General features: G+C 41.4%; 1 protein-coding gene across 1 annotated transcript in view; it reads right to left on the bottom strand.

Annotated features, from left to right (window-relative positions):
• LOC131667616 (protein unc-79 homolog) overlaps positions 1 to 24,084 on the bottom strand; it is a gene marked incomplete at its 3' end in the record, with an annotated part of 3,688,809 nt that overhangs the window by 2,118,613 nt on the left and 1,546,112 nt on the right. The window contains exon 17 of the mRNA XM_058941149.1: positions 5,474 to 5,643. Coding sequence (XP_058797132.1) covers positions 5,474 to 5,643 — 170 coding nt within the window. The remainder of the gene's footprint in view (positions 1 to 5,473; positions 5,644 to 24,084) is intronic.

The raw sequence follows: 24,084 nt of genomic DNA, 5'->3' as shown, positions 1-24,084 counted from the left end.
CATTGGAATCACATTAGGTAAAAACACAAACCTGTTATATATATACATATCGAATCCTGAAATGAAGCTCTACTATACCATGACACGGAGTATTATTGTTCGCGTAGCATTAAAAGTACTATTAAGGCAAAATTAAAGCGTATTCAATTGATTGCCGAATAACCAATTGCCAAATAACTAAGAGTAATACACATTTATTTATTTATTTTTTTTTTCTGTTTGTTTTGCGTTGATATCACACCGATATACAACGATCTAGCCACGGAGGTGTTACGTCCTGAGACGTAAATATTTCTTCATTTTGATTTCATCAGCAATCGATTGAAAACGAAATAATGTATAAACGACGAACGGCATCTTTACGAAATATAAACTCAGCGAAATTAAAAGATGAGTAGTCCGAAAATTGAGGCGCACGACACTTTGATTTTCTGATTACTCAACACATTAATACGGGCCGCAAAGTCAATGTCCAAACAGAGACTCGACTTTTCGGCAGTTGATTCGCGACGCGCGACTACTCAATAGCGCTAAAAAAAATTGTTAAAGTTCTTACGAGATGATTCGCGATGCGCGATGGCCGAATAACGTACTATTTATCTATTGTTATTTTTGAGAAATCATTTCTGTCCTTTGAATAAAAAAATAATTACTTGAATCGAGTGTTCGAGCATCATTACCGACCGACCTCACATATACTTCATCGAGATAGAGCTAAGCAGCTAATTTAAGTCGAAATAATAATCCCAGGTAAGTTCCTGTCACAATAATAATTATTAACAAATGAATGATCATATATATTCTAAAATCACACGTCACGGCTACGTAGTCGCGATATAATAATAGAGAGAGGAAAAGACTGGCTGCGCGAGTCAGGTCAAGCAGCATAGTTTGGGCTTCACAAGAGAATACTTCTTCAAGTAGTAAACCCAAACAGCGCGCTCGTTACGCTTGACGAGTTACGTATCCCAGGAATTTCCTACCTCAGTGAGATATCTTCCATATGAGCCAGCTCCGAAACGGTAGGCGCCTTGCAAAGCGAGGCAAGTTTACGGCCCAGCAACCAAATCTTGGAGCGCCGTACGTAATCTCCCCGAGGCCAGCTGCGTCGTCCCTAAAGAACGAGGAGAAAGCCAACAAGCCTCAACATCATCTCCCAGTTGACTGGCCAGCAACGGGGATCGCACAAATGTAGCGTCCGATTTCGCAAACCTGCACCTTGTGCATAACTGTGAGTGAATTACCTTCAAGAATCGCGTTTATTCTCTCTCTTTCGCTTTGTTTTGTTTTGTTTGTGAGTGTGTGTCGCTCGACGGGCGACATTTCGAGGGTCAAGATTGAAATAAAGCTCTAGTACTCGACCCCAATCCCTTCAACTTGTAGTTTTTCTCCAACTCATCTTTTCCGCTATCCTCGCCGAAATTATATCGAATTACACGGAACATTCTAGCGCATGAACGTCCATGCTCCTTTCAGCTTGTAGCAGAGCGAACCAGTTTGGCAGTGAAGAAGAACTCTTTAATGGAGCATCGATGACCGCGAATCTCATGGAGTAAGGTCAGCGACGAAAAGGAGTAAGATCAGAAAGATTTGCCGCTGGCGCACGAACCCTCGCTTCTTCACCGCCCGTTGCATATGTGACCTTGCGCGGTGTTGACTCGACGATCGGGCGACACATACCTAGTCAAATACATGCGCCTTCTCAGTCAACCGTCAAGTTATTTGAAAATGTATGTAAAAATATATATAGTAACTGAATATTGTTGAAAAATAATTTATGAATAAGGAGACTTTTAAGAAAAATCTAAATTGAAGAAAAATAAATCAGACTTTGTATTTGCGTATAAAATATAATTATATTTGACTTGATTGCTAAAAGAAAAAAATATAGAAAATTTTGATTTCCTTTAATTGTAAGAAATATAAGTCGAATTAAAAAAAAGTTTTATTCAACATTGATTAGATTAATTAAAATAATAAAAATAATTAGAATATAGTAGAACGTAAGATAGTTTCCTACCTCAAAAAAAATAATGACGTACAGTATTGTGCTTTGATGATACTAGAAAAAAGCGCAAAATTCTAAATTTTCGTATGCTTTGAAATATTTTTAGAAGTATAGGCTGTGGGGATCCTGAGTGACTTACCATGCAATCTGGCAATGTCAATACAGACCAAAAGTCTGTAACGTTACCGATAACAGCTGAATTAGCTGGATCATGTATGTACATACGGGCTCTGTGGCCCCACGCTACTTTACCGACCAACGTGTTGATCCATTTTATCGGTAGCGCGGCTGTCGCATTAATCGAGGGGTGTCCGTGCGTTCCCCATGTATGTTTTGAAGTTATTGTCTTTGAATTTTTATCTGCTTTTTTTATCTTGTCTTTATGAATATAATTTTTCAATGTTTCTGTTCTGTTCTTATATGTATTTTTTTATATATATATGATCTGTCTTGTGCTTATGTAAATTTTCTTGGATTTGTCTGTCTCATGATTATTTGTGGTTTTGTTAAGTTCTTTTTTATTAATTGTTATGTTATTATCAAGTTTTTGTTTATTAATTCTGGTATCTTTATTAATTGTATATTTGCCTATTCTTGAATACTTTTTAATACATGATTTAGGTATACTAGCTAGACACATTTTTGAGGATTTCCAATATAACTAGGTGATAATATCTTCATCACTTATGGATAATGGTAATAGTGGATATACCGATCGTAATAGAGGGAACAATTGCAGAGCTGGGCAGCTAGTACGATGGAATTCGAATTCAGTGTAGCCAATATGGGACACCGTCCCGTACATTGGTAGGGCGAAAGCTTGTAGTAGTGCTGATTGGCGACCGAATGGGTTCCTGCTGTCAGATGTGGCTAAGAACGATCGAGGCCACCGGTCTTTCAGGGCGCTCTAATACTGTAGAAGTTGGTGACATACCATTGATCCCGTCAAACTTGAGGAGCTACTTCGGACCACAACATGACACTTCATATACACACAAATAAACAAAAATAAAATGAAGAAGGCATTGGTAACATTTGATTACCGCGAAGAAGATCTTAGGCATTGGTAATATCTGATTACCGTGATTCTTTGTCTGTCGGATCAGAGAAAGACTAACGGAAATCAGGTGTTACTAATGCCTGAATTATGGACATAGATGAGGAGACTATAAAGGATAGGACGGAGGACAATGCTGCTAGAAGTGCCGGCAAGTCGGTCATACCGGAAAGATTTACACAACCAGATAGTCGACATACTTCCTATGCTCGGAAGCGCAGGCGAAAGAAAGTGTACACTTCCCAGGAACGGGAGCGTACGCGGTCTACCGAGTCGCGCTGGAGGAATGCTGAAAGTATTCCTACAAGGTAACTTACTCAGGTACAAGGCTGCCCAGCTATTACTCGCACAAATAGCGAAAGAGCGAAACACTAATATATTGATACTAAACAAGCAACTGTGGAACCTACGTGCATAAAACGGCTTTCTTCCACGTCGGTCTTACAGATAAATGAAAAATCGATAAAAAGAGTACAAGCATCGGCAAGAGGAAAGGATTATGTGTGAGTGAAGGGGAGCGCTATTACCTACATTAGTTATACCTCACCATGAACTACACGATAATAGTATTTGAAGATAACGTTGGTAAATTAGAGGAGGATCTCAGAGACTTTTCGGGAAATCTCGTCGTCGCGGGCGACTTGATTTCCATAGCAACTGAGTAGGGCATGATAACGACGAATAAGTGAGGGAGGCTACAGATGGTCGCAAGATTCAATCTGAAAGTGGCCAACCGAGGAACGACGCTAATATATATAGACAATCAAGATTCGGTTGCTGAATACCCGATGTGACAATAACCTCCGCTAAGATCTCGGTTCGGATAAATGAATAGCGAATAATCTAAGACTACACAGCCAACTATCACATCATCTTAATACATCATCTTTAAGGTGATGGATCAAACAACGATCTACCGTCATGGACAGATAAAGGCAGGACTTCTAAATACTGGAACCTGCGAGAACATGACAGAGAACGGTTCAAGGAAATGTTACAGGAGACGATGACACTTATTGCCACTATCCCGGCAAACCTTGATAAGTACAAGAGAGCAAACTGGTTAACGGACAAGACAATAGACCTGATAACTCAATTGTGCGAGGCCACGATGATCCGACGAAAGGACAAAATGCACAGAGGGCAATGTACTGGTGGACGGATGAGATAAACGTCCTTCGTAAGTAATGCATTGGTTGACAGAAGAGAGTACACCGTGTTAGAAAAAAAGAAAGACCAGACATGGATACAATGGCGACTTTGTACAAAACGTCACGAAAGGTTTTGGTTGCCTCACTCAGAAACAGTAAAACTCAATGTCTAAGACAACTATGCGAAGAAGTGGAGTAAGATCCCTGAGGTCTAGGTTAAAAAATTGTAACAAAGAAACTAGGAAAACTAGGTCCTTCAGAGCTAATGGACCGTAACACCATAAGCACAATAGTCAACGGACTCTTCCCGCACCAACCTGTGACGCACGAAGTAACTGAAGATCATGAGACTCCGCGCTGGAGTTTACCGAGGCAGAGCTCAATCGAGATACGACTACCATATACTTAGTCCCGGCAAAAGAGACTATATTCTTAGGAAGATCCTCCGAGGAATCGAAAGAACACGATCTGGATTACTGAACATAACGCGATCTTACGGGCTGGCATCTTCCCCACAGAATGGAAGACAGCTAGACTGATACTCCTGCATAAAGGAAAAGGAGAACCCAATATTCCATTTTCCTACAAACCCCTGAGTCTTCTGAACACAGTGGGCAAACTGTACGAAGCACTGTTGAAATCGAGAGTAGCGAAAGCAATAACGGTAAGCGATAGACTGATAGAAAATCAACATTGATTCCGAAGGGCCCACTCAACTGTAGACAAGATCCAGAAAATCACGGAAACCTGCCTGCGGACGAGGCCCATATATGAGACCCATAGTTGTTCTGGTGATATTGAACGTTAGAAACGCCGTTTAACACTGCTAGGTACAAGGATATCCTGAAGGTGCTACGAACTTTTAGACTCCCTTCATACCTTATTTCATCAGACTTACTTCATTCGAATGATGGAGAATTACTTACGAAACAGATGAATCAGATACAAGATGACAGACGGTATGGTTACCAGACAAATCACTGCAGGATTCGCTCAGGGGTCCGTTCTGGGTCTAGACCTTTAGAATATACTGTATGATATGCTACTTAGATTGGTCATATCAACAGAGGTTAAGTTGGTCGCCTACGCTGACAACGTGATAGTAGTGATAACGATACGAAACACGGAACTGTATCACACAAATCATAGTAAGCATCTCCAAAGTCTAACATATATATACATAACTAATATAATACTGTTTTTACAAATGAATTGAAAAATGTATCTATGAATGAATAATTCATAACATTATTTTACCTGAAATAACTTGTAGATGTATTGTAATTGCGCTGGTAAATTATCAATACTGTACTGGAATTTTCCTTTAGAAGTACACCAGAAATGATCTCGTTGTTCACTCGTTTCAGAAATTATATCGCCATTTCCAACAACTGCATTTAGCTGTTCAATATTCAATGTTGTTGCAGCTAAAAATATTAAAATAATTATTTAAAAATATATTATAAGCTTTGAATTATCTCAAACGTTAATTCAAATTTTTTTAATTTCAAAATTTCAATGTTTTATACTTCTATTGCTTTAATAATTTTGCTAATTATTCTAGCATGTAATAGAATTATTATTTATGTTTTGTCCGATGTATAATTTCGAAGAAAAATTTTATTGTTGTGTCTTGCTCTATTCACAAACATTTTTCTTTCTTCGAAAATCAAATTTTCAGTCATTTCTTAGCCTCTAGTCGCTTTAATTTTACTCACATTCAATTCTGTAACACTTAAATTTTCAAGAACATTGTTTTTGCCGTCTTCTTCAAAGAACTTATCAACCGTCAACATACTCTTCAAAATTTTGTAAAAAAGGTACTATGCTATGTTGCATAGAGGTGTTTGCTCTCATCAATCGAAGGGAGAAACAGAGAGGAACGGTTAATAAATAATTACACATAACCGTTATATTAAAAACTCATAATCTTATTTACCTGGGTCGTTTGAAAAGTCCGTGCAAAGTCAGAGAGATGGCGCTACTAGTGTGTATCAAGATTATTTTCAGTTAGTTGCATATCTTGGAAGAGCACACACCAAGTTTCAGCCAGATCGGCCAATTACTTTGCGTTTTACATTCGTTTCAATCAAAGAAATCGAGTGGTTGTAAAAAAATGGACGAAAAAGAATTTCGTGTATTGATTAAACATTACTTTTTCAAAGGCAAGACGCCTCAGGAGATTAAACAGAAGCTTGATAAACATTATGGTGATTATGCACCTTCGATTAGAATGGTTTATAAGTGGTTTCAAAATTTTCGGAGTGGCCATATGAGCACAAAAGACGCTGAACATTCTGGACGCCCTGTTGAGGTTACCACTTCAGAAATCATTGATAAAATCCATGATATGGTGATAGCTGACAGAAGAGTGAAGGTACGTGAGATTGCTAGTACTGTAGGCATCTCGAGCGAATGGTTACATAATATTTTGCACCAACATTTAGACATGAAAAAGCTATCCGTTAGATGGGTGCCACGATTGCTCACGATTGACTAAAAACGAGATCATGTGAAGTGTTGCAAGAATGGTTTGCAGCTGTTCCAGCAAAATCCGCAAGACTTTAAGCGCCGTTTCATCACTGTAGATGAAACATGGATACATCACTACACTCCTGAGACCAAAGAATAGTCTAAACAATGGGTTACCAAGGGGGAATCTGCTCCGAAAAAGGCGAAGACAATTCCTTCGGCCGGGAAGGTTATGGCGACTGTCTTTTGGGATTCGCAAGGAATAATCTTCATCGACTATCTGGAAAAGCATTACAGGCGAATATTATTCATCGTTATTGGATCGTTTGAAAACCGAGTTGCTAGAGAAACGTCCACGATTGGCCCATAAAAAAGTCCTCTTCCACCACGACAATGCGCCAGCTCACGCCTCAGCAGTTGTGGCCGTAAAACTGATGGAGATAGGGTTCCAACTCGTTTCATATCCCCCCTATTCTCCAGATTTGGCTCCGTCGGACTACTATTTGTTCTCTAATATGAAAAAATGGCTGGCGGGGAAAAGATTTTATTCAAATGAGGAGGTGATTGCAGAAACGAATGCCTATTTTACAGACTTGGACAAATCCTATTATTTGGAAGGGATTAACAAACTAGAGCAGCGTTGGATGAAGTGTATAAGCCTAAAAGGGGACTATATTGAAAAATGAAAAAGATTTATTAAAAAAAATCAAGCAGTTTTTATTTTTGCACGGACTTTTCAAATGACCCTCGTATAATGAACACAACTCAATCTTATTTTTCGAATATAATGCAGACTCATCCTAATTCTTATAAAATTACTGAATAAACGTAACATAACTATTTACAATACTTAGAAAATTGTTAACTAAATCTACTACTACGAAGGCGCAAATTGCCCGGTGACGGAATCGCCTTGACAACCGCGGTCTAACCACGAGCCGCTTCTTTAATCGCATATCGCGAAAGTAGTCGGCGGGTGGACGCCTTGCTATCATATTATAATTGTTTCTGCTGAATCACCATAATACTAAAAGAGAGAAACTTGTAAGCCAGAGGAAAGACTTGACCTTTTATGCTACGCTGACTGGAAAATGCAGGCCCAATGGGAGATGCACTGTCACTGGAGATGTCCGATTCTTGCATGAATTCGCAGGACAGCAGATCAGAGATACTACCAAGTCTGGGCGTGTTAATCGTGAAAACCGATTGTCTAAGTTACACGGGAAAATGCTCTCTCGTAATGATCGAACCTCGTTCAATACGAGGGCAGGCAAAAATTCTCTTGCTCAATCTCGGCCATGGCCTACTCGTGGTCACCAGCTTACCCTTTTTCATCCCCTTTTCACATACTTCTGAGGTGACTTGTGACGCAGCTCTTATCGATCGTGTGTCGTACACTTGCCTAATACTACATAGCCATGTGCTCTTTCTCTCTTTCTCACTTTTTCACTAAATGCCATTTGCTTTTGTTCCGGATGGATAGGCGCAGTTGACCTAACATCGCGCTAGTTCCTGGCTCTTATATTTGGCAGACATGTTGTGACCTACGAAAGACTGAAAGAAAGGGAAAAGAACTAAGCGTGCTCGGGTCAGCTAGGGCGCACATGTGCGGCAGCTGTTCTTATCTTTTTTTCCTCTGATAAATGCAAATTAGTTTTAAGTTGCGAGCGAACAAATGTGAGAAGTATTATATGCGTTAGTCATAAATATCCAAAGCGTTTAAATAAGACAGAGACGAGTCGTTGCGACGAATATGATCGGACAACCCAAGGTCGATGGTTAGACACGAGGCTGTGGGTGAAAAGAAGCCTCTGTCGAGTGATCTCCGATTTCATATGCGCCGGATGCGTATGATTGAAACTAGGAATAAGCACTAAAAGTGCACCATAGGCACTACAACTACACAAAATTGGCATTGCAAATGCACCCATTGGCACTATAAGTGCACCTATTGGCACTATAAGTGCACCCATTGGCACTACAAGTGCATAGGAAGGGATAAAAGCCCAACTGACTGTTGAAATTTAAAAGTAAAACAGACGGATGGCGCCTTTTCTAGACTTCTTAGAACTCACCGCAGCGCACGGGTCTGTTTGGGCCTTGAGAGGGGAGAAAAACTCGGCAGTGCGACGCGGCAGTGAATGCGACGGCTTTCTGGCCAGAACCCTCAGACTCGTCCCGACTTTCGACCGAAAAGGTGCCGTTTTATTTCTTTCATATTCTCGTGTGCGATTCTTTTGTTTAAATTTAATTTTTGTTGATTCGTGTAAAAATTGCGTTTAATCTAATAATTTACTTGTGATTACCGTTTAATTTATTTTGAATTTAAGTTAATGTTATTAGTTTAGCATCTATCGATTTGCTTAATATCGTTTTATAATAAGGTAAAAGTGCGGAATTGTGCATTTAAATTATTAAATAGTTTCTTGTAAAATTCAAATCTTATTACTTTCACCATGCCTTACCATAACAGCTTTCTTTTGCTGAAGCAAAAGGCCAATAGTTAGGCGCATTACTATTGTGCACTTAACGCTGGTCAGTATGCCTTGTAAAGTGCAGAGGAGAGAGGGAGAGAGGCTAACGAGAAGCAATCTTACTGACTGCTCTTCTAAGTTTCGAGTGTATTTATATTTCAAGAGAATTCGTTATTTTGACATCTATTCTATTTGGCTCATGGTTGTTTTTTAAATAACTATTCGAATCTTTTAATGAAAACGCATACTATCCATACAAAAGGCTCCATTGTACTGTAAAGCTTGTATAGTACCATAACACATGCATATTGAATGAACATTTCTCAATACCATATAAATCTAGTATTTTGTCAGCAAAAATATTAACTATAAATTTTGTTTATTTATTTCATTAACGTGAATCATTTATTGCAGATAAATTCTTATAGCATAAAATAGCAATAAATGATTTTTATAATACTTTTTGGGCTAGTAAATTTTTAAAAGGGCGAGAAAATAGTACAATAGAAAATTTTTTTTCTCCCAAGCTTTATAGCTACTTCTATATTTAAGAGTGCAAGGTCTTCTTGTAATATAATTTGGAGATAAAATGTCTAAAATAAGAATATTAATTTCGTTTTGTACCGCTTTGAAGATACAAATGACTTTCCGTTAAATTACAGTTTTATGAGCGTGTCTACTATCCTTATTATAATATTTATATATTTGGGACGGAATGAACTAGCGATATGAAAGCACAGAATTAAAATCCACGCTACAGTTTGGAATGAATTGAGCATAGGGAGAATATAATTATCACACGAATTATTCTGACAAAAGTAATTTTTTCGTGAATCTACCAGTTTGAATTAAAGAAAAACAATTTAGTATATCACGCTTCAATGAATATTTAATGAATTAGTTTAAATAAAGATAGTTCTTTTATAAGCTATACATTGAATTTTAATTTTCATAAGTGACTGCCGTCTATGTAAGTTTTGTGCATGAGGGCCGCTTTCCATACTTATGATTTGGTACGTTTGATATGCAAAACGTGCATTAACTAAATGATATGTTATAATATTAAAAATTATCAAATCCCTTTTTTTTGCGAGTAGGATAAACATAAGATCGCATGAGGTTAGAAATTGTGACGCAAGAAGCTTGCGGCTAAGGATATCATACATAGCGTATCTGCGTACGTTTTATTTTTTAATATAAGTCAAATGACAATAAATTCAGAAAATATTCTTCATAAAAGCTATTTACCGTGTATATTAGATACGAGGGGGGGGGGGTCAATAAGTCTTTATAAAAAGAAGGAAAAAAAAGTTTTGCGTATGTATTTTTTTTATTTTTCAACATAATCTCCTTGAAGGTCGATACATTTTATTAAACGGCCTTCCAGTTTTTTTAAGCCATCAGAAAAATATGGTTACTGGAAACCCTCAAAATAGGCATTTGTTTCGGTGATGAATTTTTCATTGGACGTGAATCGTTGTCTGGCAAGCCATTTTTTGAGGTTAGGAAATAAGAAAAATCACTGGGAGCCAAATTAGGCGAATATGGTGGATGGTCAATTAATCCGAACTTTAAATAGTTAATTTTTGCCATCGAAACTGCACACGTGTGAAGTCGAGCATTGTCTTGAAGAAAGAGGCATTTTTTTTGTTCAAATGAGGACATTTTTCTCTGATTTTTTCTTTTAGCTGACCTAATAATGAGGCACAATATTGTCCAGTGATTGTCTGGCTCTTTTCCAAGTAGTCGATGTAGATGATTCCATACGCATCCCAGGAAACCGTGTCCATAATCTTGCCAGCTGATTTTACTGTCTTTGCCTTCTTTGGAGCTGGTTCTCCTGCGGTAATCCATTGTTTGGACTGGTCTTTGGTTTCAGGAGTGTAGTGTTGTACCCATGTTTCGTCTACAGTTACGAGTCGACGCTAAAAGTCTTCCGGATTACGACGTATGCGTGCCAAAAGAGCCTCAGAGGTGACCACGCGGGTTCGTTTGTTTTCAACAGTGAGCAAACGCGGCACCCATCTTGCTGATATTTTTTTCATCCCCAATTTTTCATGCAAAATTGAAATGATTGTAACTTTTGATATCCCTGTGGACTCAACTAATTCACGTAATTTTAATCTTCTATCACTCAACACCATATCGTGGATTTTGTTGACCATTTCGGGCGTACTCACTTCTACGGGGCGTCCTGAACGAGGTTCATCTTTTGTTGTTGTACGGCCGCATTTAAATTCATTTACCCAGTTATAAACAGTCTTAAACACAGGAGCAGACTTGCCATGAACGGCATTCAACTCAACTGTGATTTCTTTTAAGGCCTTTCAAATGAAATGTTTTATCACCGCTCGAAACTAGGTTTTTTCTATTTTTCAAATAAATCAATAACTTTTTGTTCAACCAACGCTCACAAAAATCACACAAAAAAATTAATGAATCGAGCTAAAACTTTGTATGATATCTAGTTAGTAGTATTGCTTGCCAAAAACATCATAATTTAAGCGTGACGAGGGCCATCTCTTGGATTTTGTAATGACTTATTAACCCCCCTCGTAGGTAGGTAATATTTTTCTAACGCTTTTATGTGTAAATTTTATGCGAAAGCTCAGGTAAAATTAAAAATTCACTAGATAATGATTGTAGGAACTTACATAAATTTCTATAAATTCCATTAATTTAACTTTTTTAGCATATTCAGTTTGTCTTTGTTCACCCCATTCATTATTTCTATTTTGAAGAACACTTGTCTGATTACATCTATTTCGTGTTGTATAAGGAATACTTCCAATCTAAAATAAAGTAAGAATGAAATTTACATTAAATAATTAATCGCTTAATCCAAAGATTTATGCAAAGATGAAGAAAAATACTTATCCTGTTTTCAAAATAATTTTTGTAGTTATCAGGATGTATTTTCCAAGTATAATTGACACACAAGTTATTTAACGTTTCGATGTCGAGTTTTTACAATCGTCTACTCTCGGAAAGGCTCAGTGGATAGTATTAGGGGCACTATATGAATGCGTCTAATACTGTATCTTTGTTTCAGCCGTCGAAGTCTCAAGGAGCTGCCGAAGGAAGAGTTCGCGTGCCAACTCGAACCTGCCTATATATCACGCGCTCTCTCTCACTCTCTCTCTGGTAAACATCACAGCATCTTTTCAACGGCTCTTCAACAAATTCAGTTTATCTAATCATCTGGCATCACACCTTCGAGCAAACTCTTCCAGGTAGTGCATCTTCCACGGGGCTAACAAGTGTACGCTGTTTCGTGCATAATTATTTGCATTCTGCCCTGGAATTTGCATTACTTGTGCAACCAGCATCACCTAACCTCTTTCACCTGGATCAACACTGCATACGTCACTCTACTAACTGAATCAATTGCTGCATCACAATTGCACCAGGACATCTCATCACCTACCTGGCCGTTCTAGCTCTACCAACGACGAATATCATCGCTAGAACAACTATTTTCTCATCGGTTAAGTGAGGAATATTTTGTCCTGCCTACATTTTGCCACTACTCTGTATTGTTCATTTTTCTTTTATTATTTGTTATTACAGCGAACCCGTATTTTCGCGGAATTTCAAGGTTCCCTCTTCCAGGCCGCTACTTCTGTCCTTATTGCACTGGGCTTTGGTGGAGAGCACAATCTCCCTGCGATTATTGCGACAAGGGAGTGGAATCCCACCGCTGCCTCTCGCTCTACTGCGTCCACAGATCAGTTGCAGTCCTTCTCTCACTCGAGCCAAGGTGCACGAAGGAAGTCCTTCACCTTCCTGCTGGATTCGCCATCCTCTCGGGACAGAATAATCAAGTTTTCGTCCAGACTGAAGGGGCATACTGCCCAGACGATCTTTGGCTGTGGAGGTGGTTTACGAGTACTACTGCGTCCAATCTACCCCAAGCCTGTCTTCGAGCTGCTATCCAAGGCCAGAAAAGTGAGTGATGACCTCGGATACGCGTGGCCTGTGGTGCGAAACTTGCGGGTCTTCTGCCGCGCCACGCCGCAATCGGAGCTCATCCCTATTGTCTCGCAGGCTGACCTGCGTGGTTTGCCAAGGCTGGCATCTCGCCAACCAGTCGCATGCTCGGCGGGAGCCCCAGACCACCCTCACCCTTCGGCCGCGCCTTCCGCTCCTCTTAGCGGTGCCCATCACGATCTCCGACTCCCTCGCTCTGATCTTCATATCCGACCGCCTGCAAATACACCAAGCTTCACTTTATCTACCTCCTCTTCTCAGTCGCCAACCCGTAACCCAGCTCAAACTTCATGACATTCAACGGTCCCACTAAATAATTCTGTTACTACCTCCATCCCATCTCGATCTTCCCTCACCGTTGCGCACATCAACATAAACGGCCTAAACGTACCGTGGCATTTCTCTCTCCTAAAAGCACAGGCACATACAAGTTCATATGACATTATTGCCATCTCCGAAACCAAACTTTGTAATGTCATCTCTGATGACCACCTCGTACTAGCCAATTACAATTTTTTCCGACTGGATCGCGAGGGCAAGGAGGGTGGTGCCCTGATCCCACGTTTAACAACTCACCTGAATTCATGATAGCCGAAATCCAAAATAAAAGCCACCTAAAACTTTTATTTGCAGTTGTCTACCGCCGTCCATCCGCCAAAATCCCATCATTTTTCTTCAACACCATCTCTTCCTTTCTTCCTCTCTTCAATGATGTCATTATCACTGGTGATTTCAACTCCGACCTTACATCACATCTTCCACACGTCCTGGCATTGCGCGATCTCATCGATTCACACGCACTTAGGGTTGTCTCCACCGAGCCTACACACCATCCCATTACTGAGAGTGGAGTGACCACACATACAGCGCTGGATCTTTTCATAACAAATCCCTCAACTCACATTCTTAGTTTCACCAAATCTCTCTCACCAAATCCCCATTTGTACCTTATCATGACCTAATTCAGCTTTCCATACTTTTTTTCTCGCCCCAAGAACAACCTAAAACCTTTGCCTCCCGCTCTCTCCATCATCTTGATAAATCGGTGCTGAACTCTCTTATCACCACCAAGCTCTCGGTCTCCCAGGATTACCTGGGTGATTCTCTTCGTCGAGACACTCCCTCAGTCGATCAACTTGAGCGAACTTTCACCCTTGCGGTTTGTGGAGCTTTTGACGAACTAGCCCCTTCTCGTCTGGTTACCATCTCCTCCAAAAAGAAGCCGTGGGTGACTGGTAAGCTGCGTGTCCAAATGCGGATCCATGACGCAGCCTACAAACGCTTTCGAGCCTCCAACTCATCTTTAGCCCTTCAACAATATCGCTCCCTAAGAACTGCCATTTCAAACGAGCTCGATACTGGGAAAAATAACCATATCCATCATAATATTGAACACGCCAATAGCTCCAAATCCAAGTGGAGGACTCTCCATGACATCGGCCTAACCAATCGACTTCTGCCGTCACCACTGCTCTTTTTCTCAGCTGACGAACTCAATAAATACTTTGCCACAGTTGTCAACAGATCTCCAGCTCTAACCCTCACTACATTTGACAATATCTGCAGTTCCCCCTTGCATTTGACCTTTATTTTCCTCCTTTTGTCTTTTCAAAAATTAAACAAGCTGATGTTGAGAGCGAGATCAGGATGTTGCGTTCTAGGAGCAGGGGTTGTGATGGACTTACGGGAGGGATGCTTCTCCTTGGACTTGACACCGTAGCTTGCAACCTTACTGATATATATAACAAGTCCATTGAAACATCTACTTTACCAGCCACGTGGAAGCGCACGCTCATTCGTCCTCTCTCCAAAGTCAGATTACCCCAGTCCCCTTCTGATACTAGGCCCATCGCGCAGTTGTCTGAACCCTCTAAAATCTTCGAACGTTTATTACACCGATAATTCTCTAACTATGTAGAAGCAAATACTCTTCTGGAACCTAAACAGGCCGATTTCCAGAAGGGACACTCTACTAAGATCGCCTTGGTGCGTATCTTCGATGAAATAAGGTTTGCCATTGATAAGAAACAAATTACCATCCTTGTCCTTTTTGATTTCTCAAAGGCCTTCGACGGAATTCCACATGACTTGCTTATTAATAAGATCAGAGCTTGTCACGTTGGTGACTCCGTCTTACGATGGTTCTTTAGCTATCTTGTAGACAGGGTGCAAGCTGTCATTGACCATGGGGACACTGTTTCGCGGTGGGAGCGTGCCCGGACGGGTGTCCCGCAGGGAAGCGTCCTTGGTCTGCTATTGTTTGCCATCTTCATTAATGACCTCCCACGAGTTCTTTTTTTCTGCAAGCATCTAATTTATGCTGATGATACTCAGATTTACCATCACTGCGTCCCTTCCCAGATTGTTGAGGGGCTTGAGAAGGTCCGATTAGATGCACAGGCGGTGGCGGACTGGGCGCGAGCGAACGGTCTCCAACTCAACGTCGCCAAAACAAAGGTCATGATCGTTGGTAGCGAACTTCACGTCCTCGCTATTGACCTAAACTCGTTGTCCAGGCTCAAGATTGATGATGTTGAGATTCCATTCTCATCATCGGTCAAAAGCCTTGGACTTACTATCACCTCGACCCTTCAATGGAAACCCCACATCTCCGACATTGTTAAGAGAGTTCACCTTGGTATAAATTCCCTTAAATTTTACAGAAAATCACTCACCATTGAAACAAGGAAATACCTGGTTCAAAAATTGATCTTTCCCCACTTTTCTTACGCCTCCATAGCCTTCATGCACCTTGATAAGTCCAGAACCCTGGCCCTTCAAACAGTTTTCAATGCCTGTGTCCGATTCATCACAGGCTTTATACCTTTCATCCCCACACCAAACATTGACTCCCATGTGTCCTTCCATAGATTGCGTCTAGGATGGCTATCTCTCGAGAGTCAGCGCAACATCTCTCTCATCCTTCGTACATACAAAACCGTATGCTGTCAACACCCGTGCTACCTTACGACTTATGTCAAAACCCCAAATCCTCCTAATCATAAGCACTCCTCCCGCAATCCCCCGATGGCCTTCTCCTATCCCGCTCCAAGAACTGAGGCTTGGAGGTTCTCGGCGGCGGCCCATGGCATGTATCTTCTCAACCAGCTGGCCATCACTGAGTTTGATATTACTCGCTATGTAGAGCTCAGGCGCTGGCTCTATGACTATTTTATGGTGATCGAACAGCTCCTTTTTCGCCACAGGGTGGACGCCGAACACCTCACAAATCTTCCCTTGCTCCTGAAACTTCCTTCTATCCCTCTTCCTTTCAACGTCTCCGCCTTCACTTCCTCATCAGAGTACCTCCTATCACCTGGTCGCTACCTGGTCTGTAATTTTCCCCCATTCAATTCCAAGTTGTAACACCGACCGACACTTCCACCCTGATCCACAATCTACCTTCACTGTCACTTCGTCATCTCTCCAGGCCTTACGAGTTAGTTCTTAGTCTTGAATCTGCTTGACCACCATGCTTGTTAACTTGTTTGCTGGCTCCAATTACCCTCTTTGGCCGGTGATTTTATTTAGTGTTTATTCTGGCCTCTTCAGCATAACGTACTGTGTTATGCTTGCCTGTTCACCACTAGTCACTTAAGTTCATCACATCCCATTTAGTACGCCCTGCTCTGTGATCTCATCTATCTTGTCACCTAACCTATTGTCAATCAATATATCTCTATTCTTTCCATCTCATGCGAATATTGTATCATTTATTGCTATGTATGCTTCATAATCTCACACTCATACTCCTTAATTATTAAATCAATATTTATTTAATTATCTTAAATTAATATTTATGTGTATAACTTTATCGCTTATTACTGCGCTCTAATTTAATGTATCTGCATTGTATTCTGCTCATAGCCTACGAGGTTATACCCCACGGCTTAATAAAGCTCATTCTATCTATCTATCTCTCTCTGTCTCTCTGGTAGGTATCGCAGCATCTTTTCAACGGCTCTTCCATCTTTACAGTTTATTTAACCATGCTGTATCACGCTTTCGAGTGAACTGTTCCAAGTAGTGCATCTTTCACCGGACCAACAAGTGTATGCTGTTTTCTGCATAATTACTTGCATCTTGCCCTGGAATTTGCATTACTTTCGCAACCTGTACAACATAACCTGATCTACTTGACGCACAATCAATACTTCTCATACGTTCAATCTCTCAACTAGATCAATTGCCGTACCATAGCTGCACCTTGCACCTGAGCACCTCATCACGAATTTGGCCGTTTTAGCTTTACCAAGGACGAACACCATCACATAAGCATCAGTCTTTTTTTTCTTCTTGTTTGTTAAATGAGGGAGATTTTTCTTTGTTTTCATCTTGTCGCCACTCTGTATTGCTCATTCTATCATTTAGTATATATCATACCTGTTGCAAATTTGTAATTTTTATCATTAATTCAAGACTAAATTTACTTCTTTTCATTTAGATTCATTCTCATTTTCATTTTCATTATCATTTTCATTATCATTCATCATTAATTTTAAGTCATTAGTGATTCCAAAGTTAGGTTACGTTATTTTGCGAATTTTCCGCGCCAATTTCCTCTTAATTCAATTTGTCGTTCCTCATTATTGTGAGAACCACTTTCGTGTGGATTTTGATTTTCCCGCTAAACCCTCTATAATAATTCGCTTTTCCTCGGTAAAGGTCACTTTTCCGAGTTTATCATAGCTGGTAGGTTGCGCGCGCCACCGTTTGATTTGAATTTGCGCGTGCCCCTGGGCCACTTGAATTTGCGCGCGAATTTTCAAATATCATAAGCACTTTCAAACTATTTTAAATTATTTTGCCTATTTATGTCAAGTCGTGTGTGTGTTAAGTGCAGATTGATCGTGCGACGACCTTATAAACTACTTCTGTGTAACTCCTGTAATTCCATTTATCACAATCTCTGTATTTTATCTAACTCAAGACCAGCCAGTTATAATTCTGCCGAATTTAATTGTTGCCTCAACTGCTAGTTGAGTGAAGACACACCTATAATACCGCCTTGACCATCTTCGCCACGCCTACAGGACACTCCCCTTCTATCGTCGCACTTGCGAGGAAACGTCTTGCCTCGTCAACGCAACCATCACTGCTGCCGATCACGAAGCTTCACAGATCTGAGCTGCTTTCGACTCAAGGGTATATGGTGCCACCACCAACTTCTTGCAGCTCGCAGATGCTCAACAGTTGGTCACAGACCTCCTTGACTGAGCATAGACAGAACCCTAATTACTCTGCTATGTCTGAGGCACATGAGTGATTTTGCAGGAAGTACAGCTGAACGCGGAGCGTCACGTGAAGGAAATGTAACTCAACTCTGATCGGTTTGAGAAACTCTGTGGACTCTGGACCAAAATGCAGGAAGAATTTCGCGAATGAGACGCCCTGTTTGCGGTGCTTGATGAGCCTGATATCCTGGCCCATGGTTTGCCTACTGAATTTCGAGGTTCTCTCTTCTAGGACGCAACCTCTATTCTCGTTGCGCTTGTTTTCAGTGGAGAGCATAACCTGCCTGAGATTATTGCGACGAGGAAGTGGAGTCCCTCAACCACTGCTCGCTCTGCTGTGCCCACAAATTAGCCGCAACCGTCCTCTCTCTTGAGCCATAGCGTTCAACGGAAGTCGTTTACCTTCCTAGTCGCATCACCATCCTCTTGAGACAAAATAATTAAGTATTCGCCCAGGCTTAAAGAGCATACTACGCAGACGATCTTTGGCTGTGGAGGCAGCTCCCGAGTCTTACTGCGTCCAATCTACCCTAAGCCTATTTTTGAGCTCTTGTCCAAGGCCAGAAGAGTGTGTGAAGATCTTAGATATGCATGGCCTGTGGTTCGAAACTTGCGGGTCTTCTGCCGTGCCCCGCAGCATTCAGAGCTCATCCTCACTGTCTCCGAGGCTGATCTGCGTAGTCTGCCGAAGCTGGCACCTGACCAACTTGTCTCACACTCGACAGGAGCTAGTGATCGGACTCACCCTGCGGCTGCACCATTTGCACCTCTTGGTGATATCCACCACGATCCCCGACCTCCTCGCTCTGATCATCATTCTCGATCTCTCGCAAATCCACCGAACCTCACTCTACCTACAATAACTACCTCTTCCTCTCAGTCGCCAACTCTTGTCCTGGTTGATACCTCATGACATTCATCAGTCCTGGTGAATAATCCTGTCACCACCTCTACCCACTTTCGATCATTCATCTTTAATACTATCTCATCCTTTCTTCCACTCTTCAACGACGTTATAATTACTGGTGATTTCAACTCTGATCTTACCTCAGATTTTCCCTATGACCTGGCCTTGTGTGACTTGATCGATACATATGCACTAAGGGTCGTTTCTACTGAGCCTACACACCATCCTATCACTGAAATGGGTATCACTACACATACAGCGCTTGACCTTTAAATAGTAAATCCTTTAACTCGGATTCTCAGTTTTACCGCCATTTGTACCGTATAACGACCTAATCGAGCTTTCTATACTCTTCTACTCGCCTCAAAGATAACCAAAAATCTTTATCTCCAGCTCCCTCCATCATGTTGATAAAGCGGCTCTGAATTCTCTTATCACGAGCAAGTTCTCTGTCACCTCGAGCTACTCGGGTGGTTTATTTCATCCAGACACAACCTCAGTCAATCGATTTGAGCAAATTTTCACCCTGGCAGTTTATGCTGCTTTCAATGAGGTTGCTCCTTCTCTCCTTCAAATGCGGATCTGTGATGCAGCCTACAGACGCTTTCAAGCTTCCGGCTCATCCTTGGCCCTTCAACAATATCGTTCCCAAAGAACTGCCATTTCAAACGAGCTTGACCCGGAGAAAAATATTCAAATCCGCAATAACATTGAGCATGCCAATAGCTCAAAATCTAAGTAGAGGACCCTTCACGATATCGGTTTAGCTAATCGGCATTTACCATCATCACTGCTCTTTTCTCAGCTGACGAACTCAACAAACACTTTGCTACAGTTGTCAACAGATCTCCAGCCTTGACTCTTACTAAATTTGACAATATTTATAGTTCTCCCCTGCACATCACCTTTTCTTTTTCTCCTTTTGTTTTCTCAAAAATCACACAATCTGACGTCGAGACCGAGATCAAGGCTATGCGTTCTAGAGGCAAAGGCTGTGATGGACTCACGGAAGGAATGCTTCTTCTTAGACTAGACACTTTAGCCTGCAACCTTACCGAAATTTTTAATAAGTCTATCGAATCATCCACTTTCCCCTTCACGTGGAAGCGCACGCTCATTCGTCCTCTCTCCAAAGTCAGATCACCCCAGTCCCCTTCTGATACTAGGCCCATCGCGCAGTTGTCTGAACCCTCTAAAATCTTCGAACGTTTATTATACCGATAATTCTCTAACTATGTAGAAGCAAATACTCTTCTGGAACCTAAACAGGCCGATTTCCAGAAGGGACACTCTACTGAGATCGCCTTGGTGCGTATCTTCGATGAAATAAGGTTTGCGATTGATAAGAGACAAATTACCATTCTTGTCCTCTTTGATTTCTCAAAGGCCTTCGATAGTATACCTCATGACCTGCTTGTTACTAAGATCAGAGCTTGTTATGTTGGTGGTTCCATCCTTCGTTGATTCTTTAGCTACCTAGCCGACAGGGTGCAGGCTGTTATTGACCTTGAGGATTCCGTTTCTCAGTGGCTACGTGCACAGACAGGTGTCCCGCAAGGAAGTGTTCTTGGTCCGCTATTGTTCGTCATTTTCTATAATGAACTCCCACAAGTGCTTTTTTTGCTGATGACACCCTGATTTACCATCACTGCGTCCCTTCCCAGATTATTGTGGGGCTTGCAAAGGTCCAATTGGATGCTTAGACGGTTGCGGATTGAGCGTGAGCAAACAGTCTCCAACTCAACGTTGGCACAACAAAGGTCATGATTGTTGGAAACGAGCTTCATGTTCTCTCTATAGACCTCAACTCATTGTCCAGGCTTAAGGTTGATGATGTTGAGATACCATTCTCATCATCAGTCTAACGTCTAGGACTAATTATCACCTCAATTCTTCAATAGAAACCTCATATCTTCGACATTGTTAAATGAGTTCACCTTGGCTTAAACTCCCTGAAGTTCTATATATAGTAAGGTCACTCACCATTGTGACTAGGAAATACCTGGTAGAAGCACTAATTTTTCCCTATTTTACATATGCCTTTATAGCCTTCATGAAAATTGACAAGTCTAGATCCCTAGCCCTTCAAACAGCTTTCAATGCTTGTGTCAGATTCATCACAGGCTTCATACCATTCATTCCCATACCGAGCATTGACTCCCATGTCACCTTTCATAGATTGCGTCTGGGCTGGCTATCTCTTGAGAGTCAGCGCAACATCTCTCTCATCCTTCACATGTACAAAACTGTATGTTGTCAACACCCGTGCTACCTTACGACTTATGTCAAAACCCCAAATCCTCCTAATCTTAAGCACTCCTCCCGCAATCCCCCGATGGCCTTCTCCTATCCCGCTCCAAGAACTGAGGCTTGGAGGTTCTCGGCGGCGGCCCATGGCATGTATCTTCTCAACCAGCTGGCCATCACCGAGTTTGATATCAGTCGCTATGTCGGGCTCAAGCGCTGGTTTTATGGCTACTTCATGGTGATGGAACAGCTCCTTTTTCGCCACAGGGATGACGCCGAGCGCCTCACAAATCTTTCGTTGCTCCTGAAACTACCATCTATCTCTCTTCCTTTCAACGTTTCCGCCTTTACTTCATCATCAAAGTACCTCCTTTCACCTGGTCGTTACCTGGTCTGCAATTTTCCTCCATTCAACTTCGGTATAATACTCATCCTTACATCTATTCTTCGATCCATGGTCTACATTCACTGTCACCTTTGCCTCTCACCAGGCTGAATGAATTCAATCCTATGTTAATTCCGTGTTTGCCAGCTTCATTTACCCTCTTTGGCCGGTGATCTAACTTTGTGCTCGGACTGCTCTCTTAAGTATATTGTATTGTATTATGTTTGCCTGTTCTCATCTAGTTACTTAAATTTACCTTATTTCATTTTGTACACCACGATTTGCGACCTCACCTCATCTCGTCACTTAACCTTTTCTCAATTAATTTAGCTCTATTCTCTCTACCCCATGCGAATATTGTATTATTTCTATTTTTATGTATGCATCATAACTTTACTCTCATATTCTTTACATATTACGCTTAACCTAAGTTCACCTTAAATTAATATTAGTTATGTAATCTTACTGCCTATTACTACGCTCTAATTTATAGTATCTGCTTTGTTTTTTGCTCAAAGCATACTGTGTTATACCCCAAGGCTCAATAAAGTTTATCTATCTATCTATCTCTTGTAGACTACATTTTCGGCTTTCCTCGGCCACTCCTTCGGTATTTTCGACGGCTGAAACAAAGGTACAATTTTAGATGCATTCATATGTGCGCTTAATACCGACCACTGCATATGCCGAGACTAGAGGAGAACGAGAGAGAGATAGGCGAGAAACAGGCTACTGCTTGATCTCATTATACCCCCTATCAAGTCTAAAGTTCGAACCTGAGCGAACGACCTAATCCTGTTCTTTCTCAATTTCTCGACAGGAAACCAGTAGCTAGCACAGGATGTATACCTAACATCATAATTAAATCTCAATACCGTCTTAACCTGTCTTAACTAAATTCTTACTTCTAGTTTGGAAAAAATTTGGTAACCGAGAGAACCAAAGGCAGAATTCTCGCGGTCTATCTACCATATCTAATTATTAAATAATTTATAATAAAACTGAACGCTATTCCCTTTTACGGACGAAATAGTAATCAATAACACCGACTGTCACTACCACAAAATAAATTAAGTTAAAAAAGTAACCTTTATGACTTGTTCCATTTTGCTAAAGACTCCAAACCCCGAAGTATTAAAGCTCGAAGCTCAACTGCAGAGGAAGAAGAGGCATTTTCGCCGGAGAGTCTTTGTTCGATTACCTTACCTCTAATACAGCAAGATGAGGAGCTTCCGATGTCTTGTCTATATCGAATTCCATGGAAATCAACGCGACTTCCTCGCGAGCTACAACCTCGCGTTGTTCACGGACGGCTTTCAAGCCTGGATGCATGTAAGTTTCTTCTGGTACCTATTTCCGCACCTGTACAGTACAACTGACAAGGCTTGCCACTATCGGCACAATCCTAGGAGCCACTGACTTCAGTTTCACCCGTTCCAATGGCACAGCCTAAAGTCTTAATGATTTTTTGGGTTGACCCCGAGCCCCCTTCTTTACTATCGCCCTCGCCCTCGCACGACCAGCTGCTTAGGCATCACGGAAACACGGGCAGCAGTGGACAAGCATATCAAGTCGCCCATAGTTTTTGTACTTTCGACGGGCTAGAGATGGGTTAGTGCAAGCCGCCTGTGGATGCGTAACCGTTCTGCAGTTGAAGCAACGGAACAACGACACATCCAACTCCTTATTCCAAGGTACCGGCGCCAGGTCCCGGACAAATGTCCCCCGCACCAACCTTATGCCCGTCACGTTGTCTTAGCACGGTATTTCGAGAAGCGAGGCGGAGTTCGCTGCCTGGGAAGATAGGGTAGATCGTACCGACGAGAGGGTTGGCCGCATTGGTACATCCAGTTCTACTTCTCGCGAGGCCTGTGGTACTATAAAAGCCTCCCTCTCATTCACCACCTTTATCTTCTCTACCGCGGTGCTTGCTCTACTTCTTAAGGCCTTCAACGTAGCAACCACCGAAGATACCAGCGGCCTGTGGGCACTGGTTGTCTCTATAGCAGTTTTTTCTCTCATTCGAGATATTGCTGGCGCCTGCTCGGAAGATGATCTCTCAAAGTTACACGCGGACAGGTTGAAACGCATTGAGCGCTTCCTCCTACCCACGTTCTGACGGTTCTGAACCTTCTTTCTTCTCACGTCCCCCACATAAT

Source organism: Phymastichus coffea, unplaced genomic scaffold (assembly GCF_024137745.1).
Source record: "Phymastichus coffea isolate CEN01 unplaced genomic scaffold, Cenicafe_Pcof_1.1 PCOF00005, whole genome shotgun sequence".
Classification (NCBI taxonomy): domain Eukaryota; kingdom Metazoa; phylum Arthropoda; class Insecta; order Hymenoptera; family Eulophidae; genus Phymastichus; species Phymastichus coffea.
The sequence above is the reverse complement of the archived record's forward strand: the minus strand, read 5'-3'. Positions and strand labels throughout refer to the sequence as shown.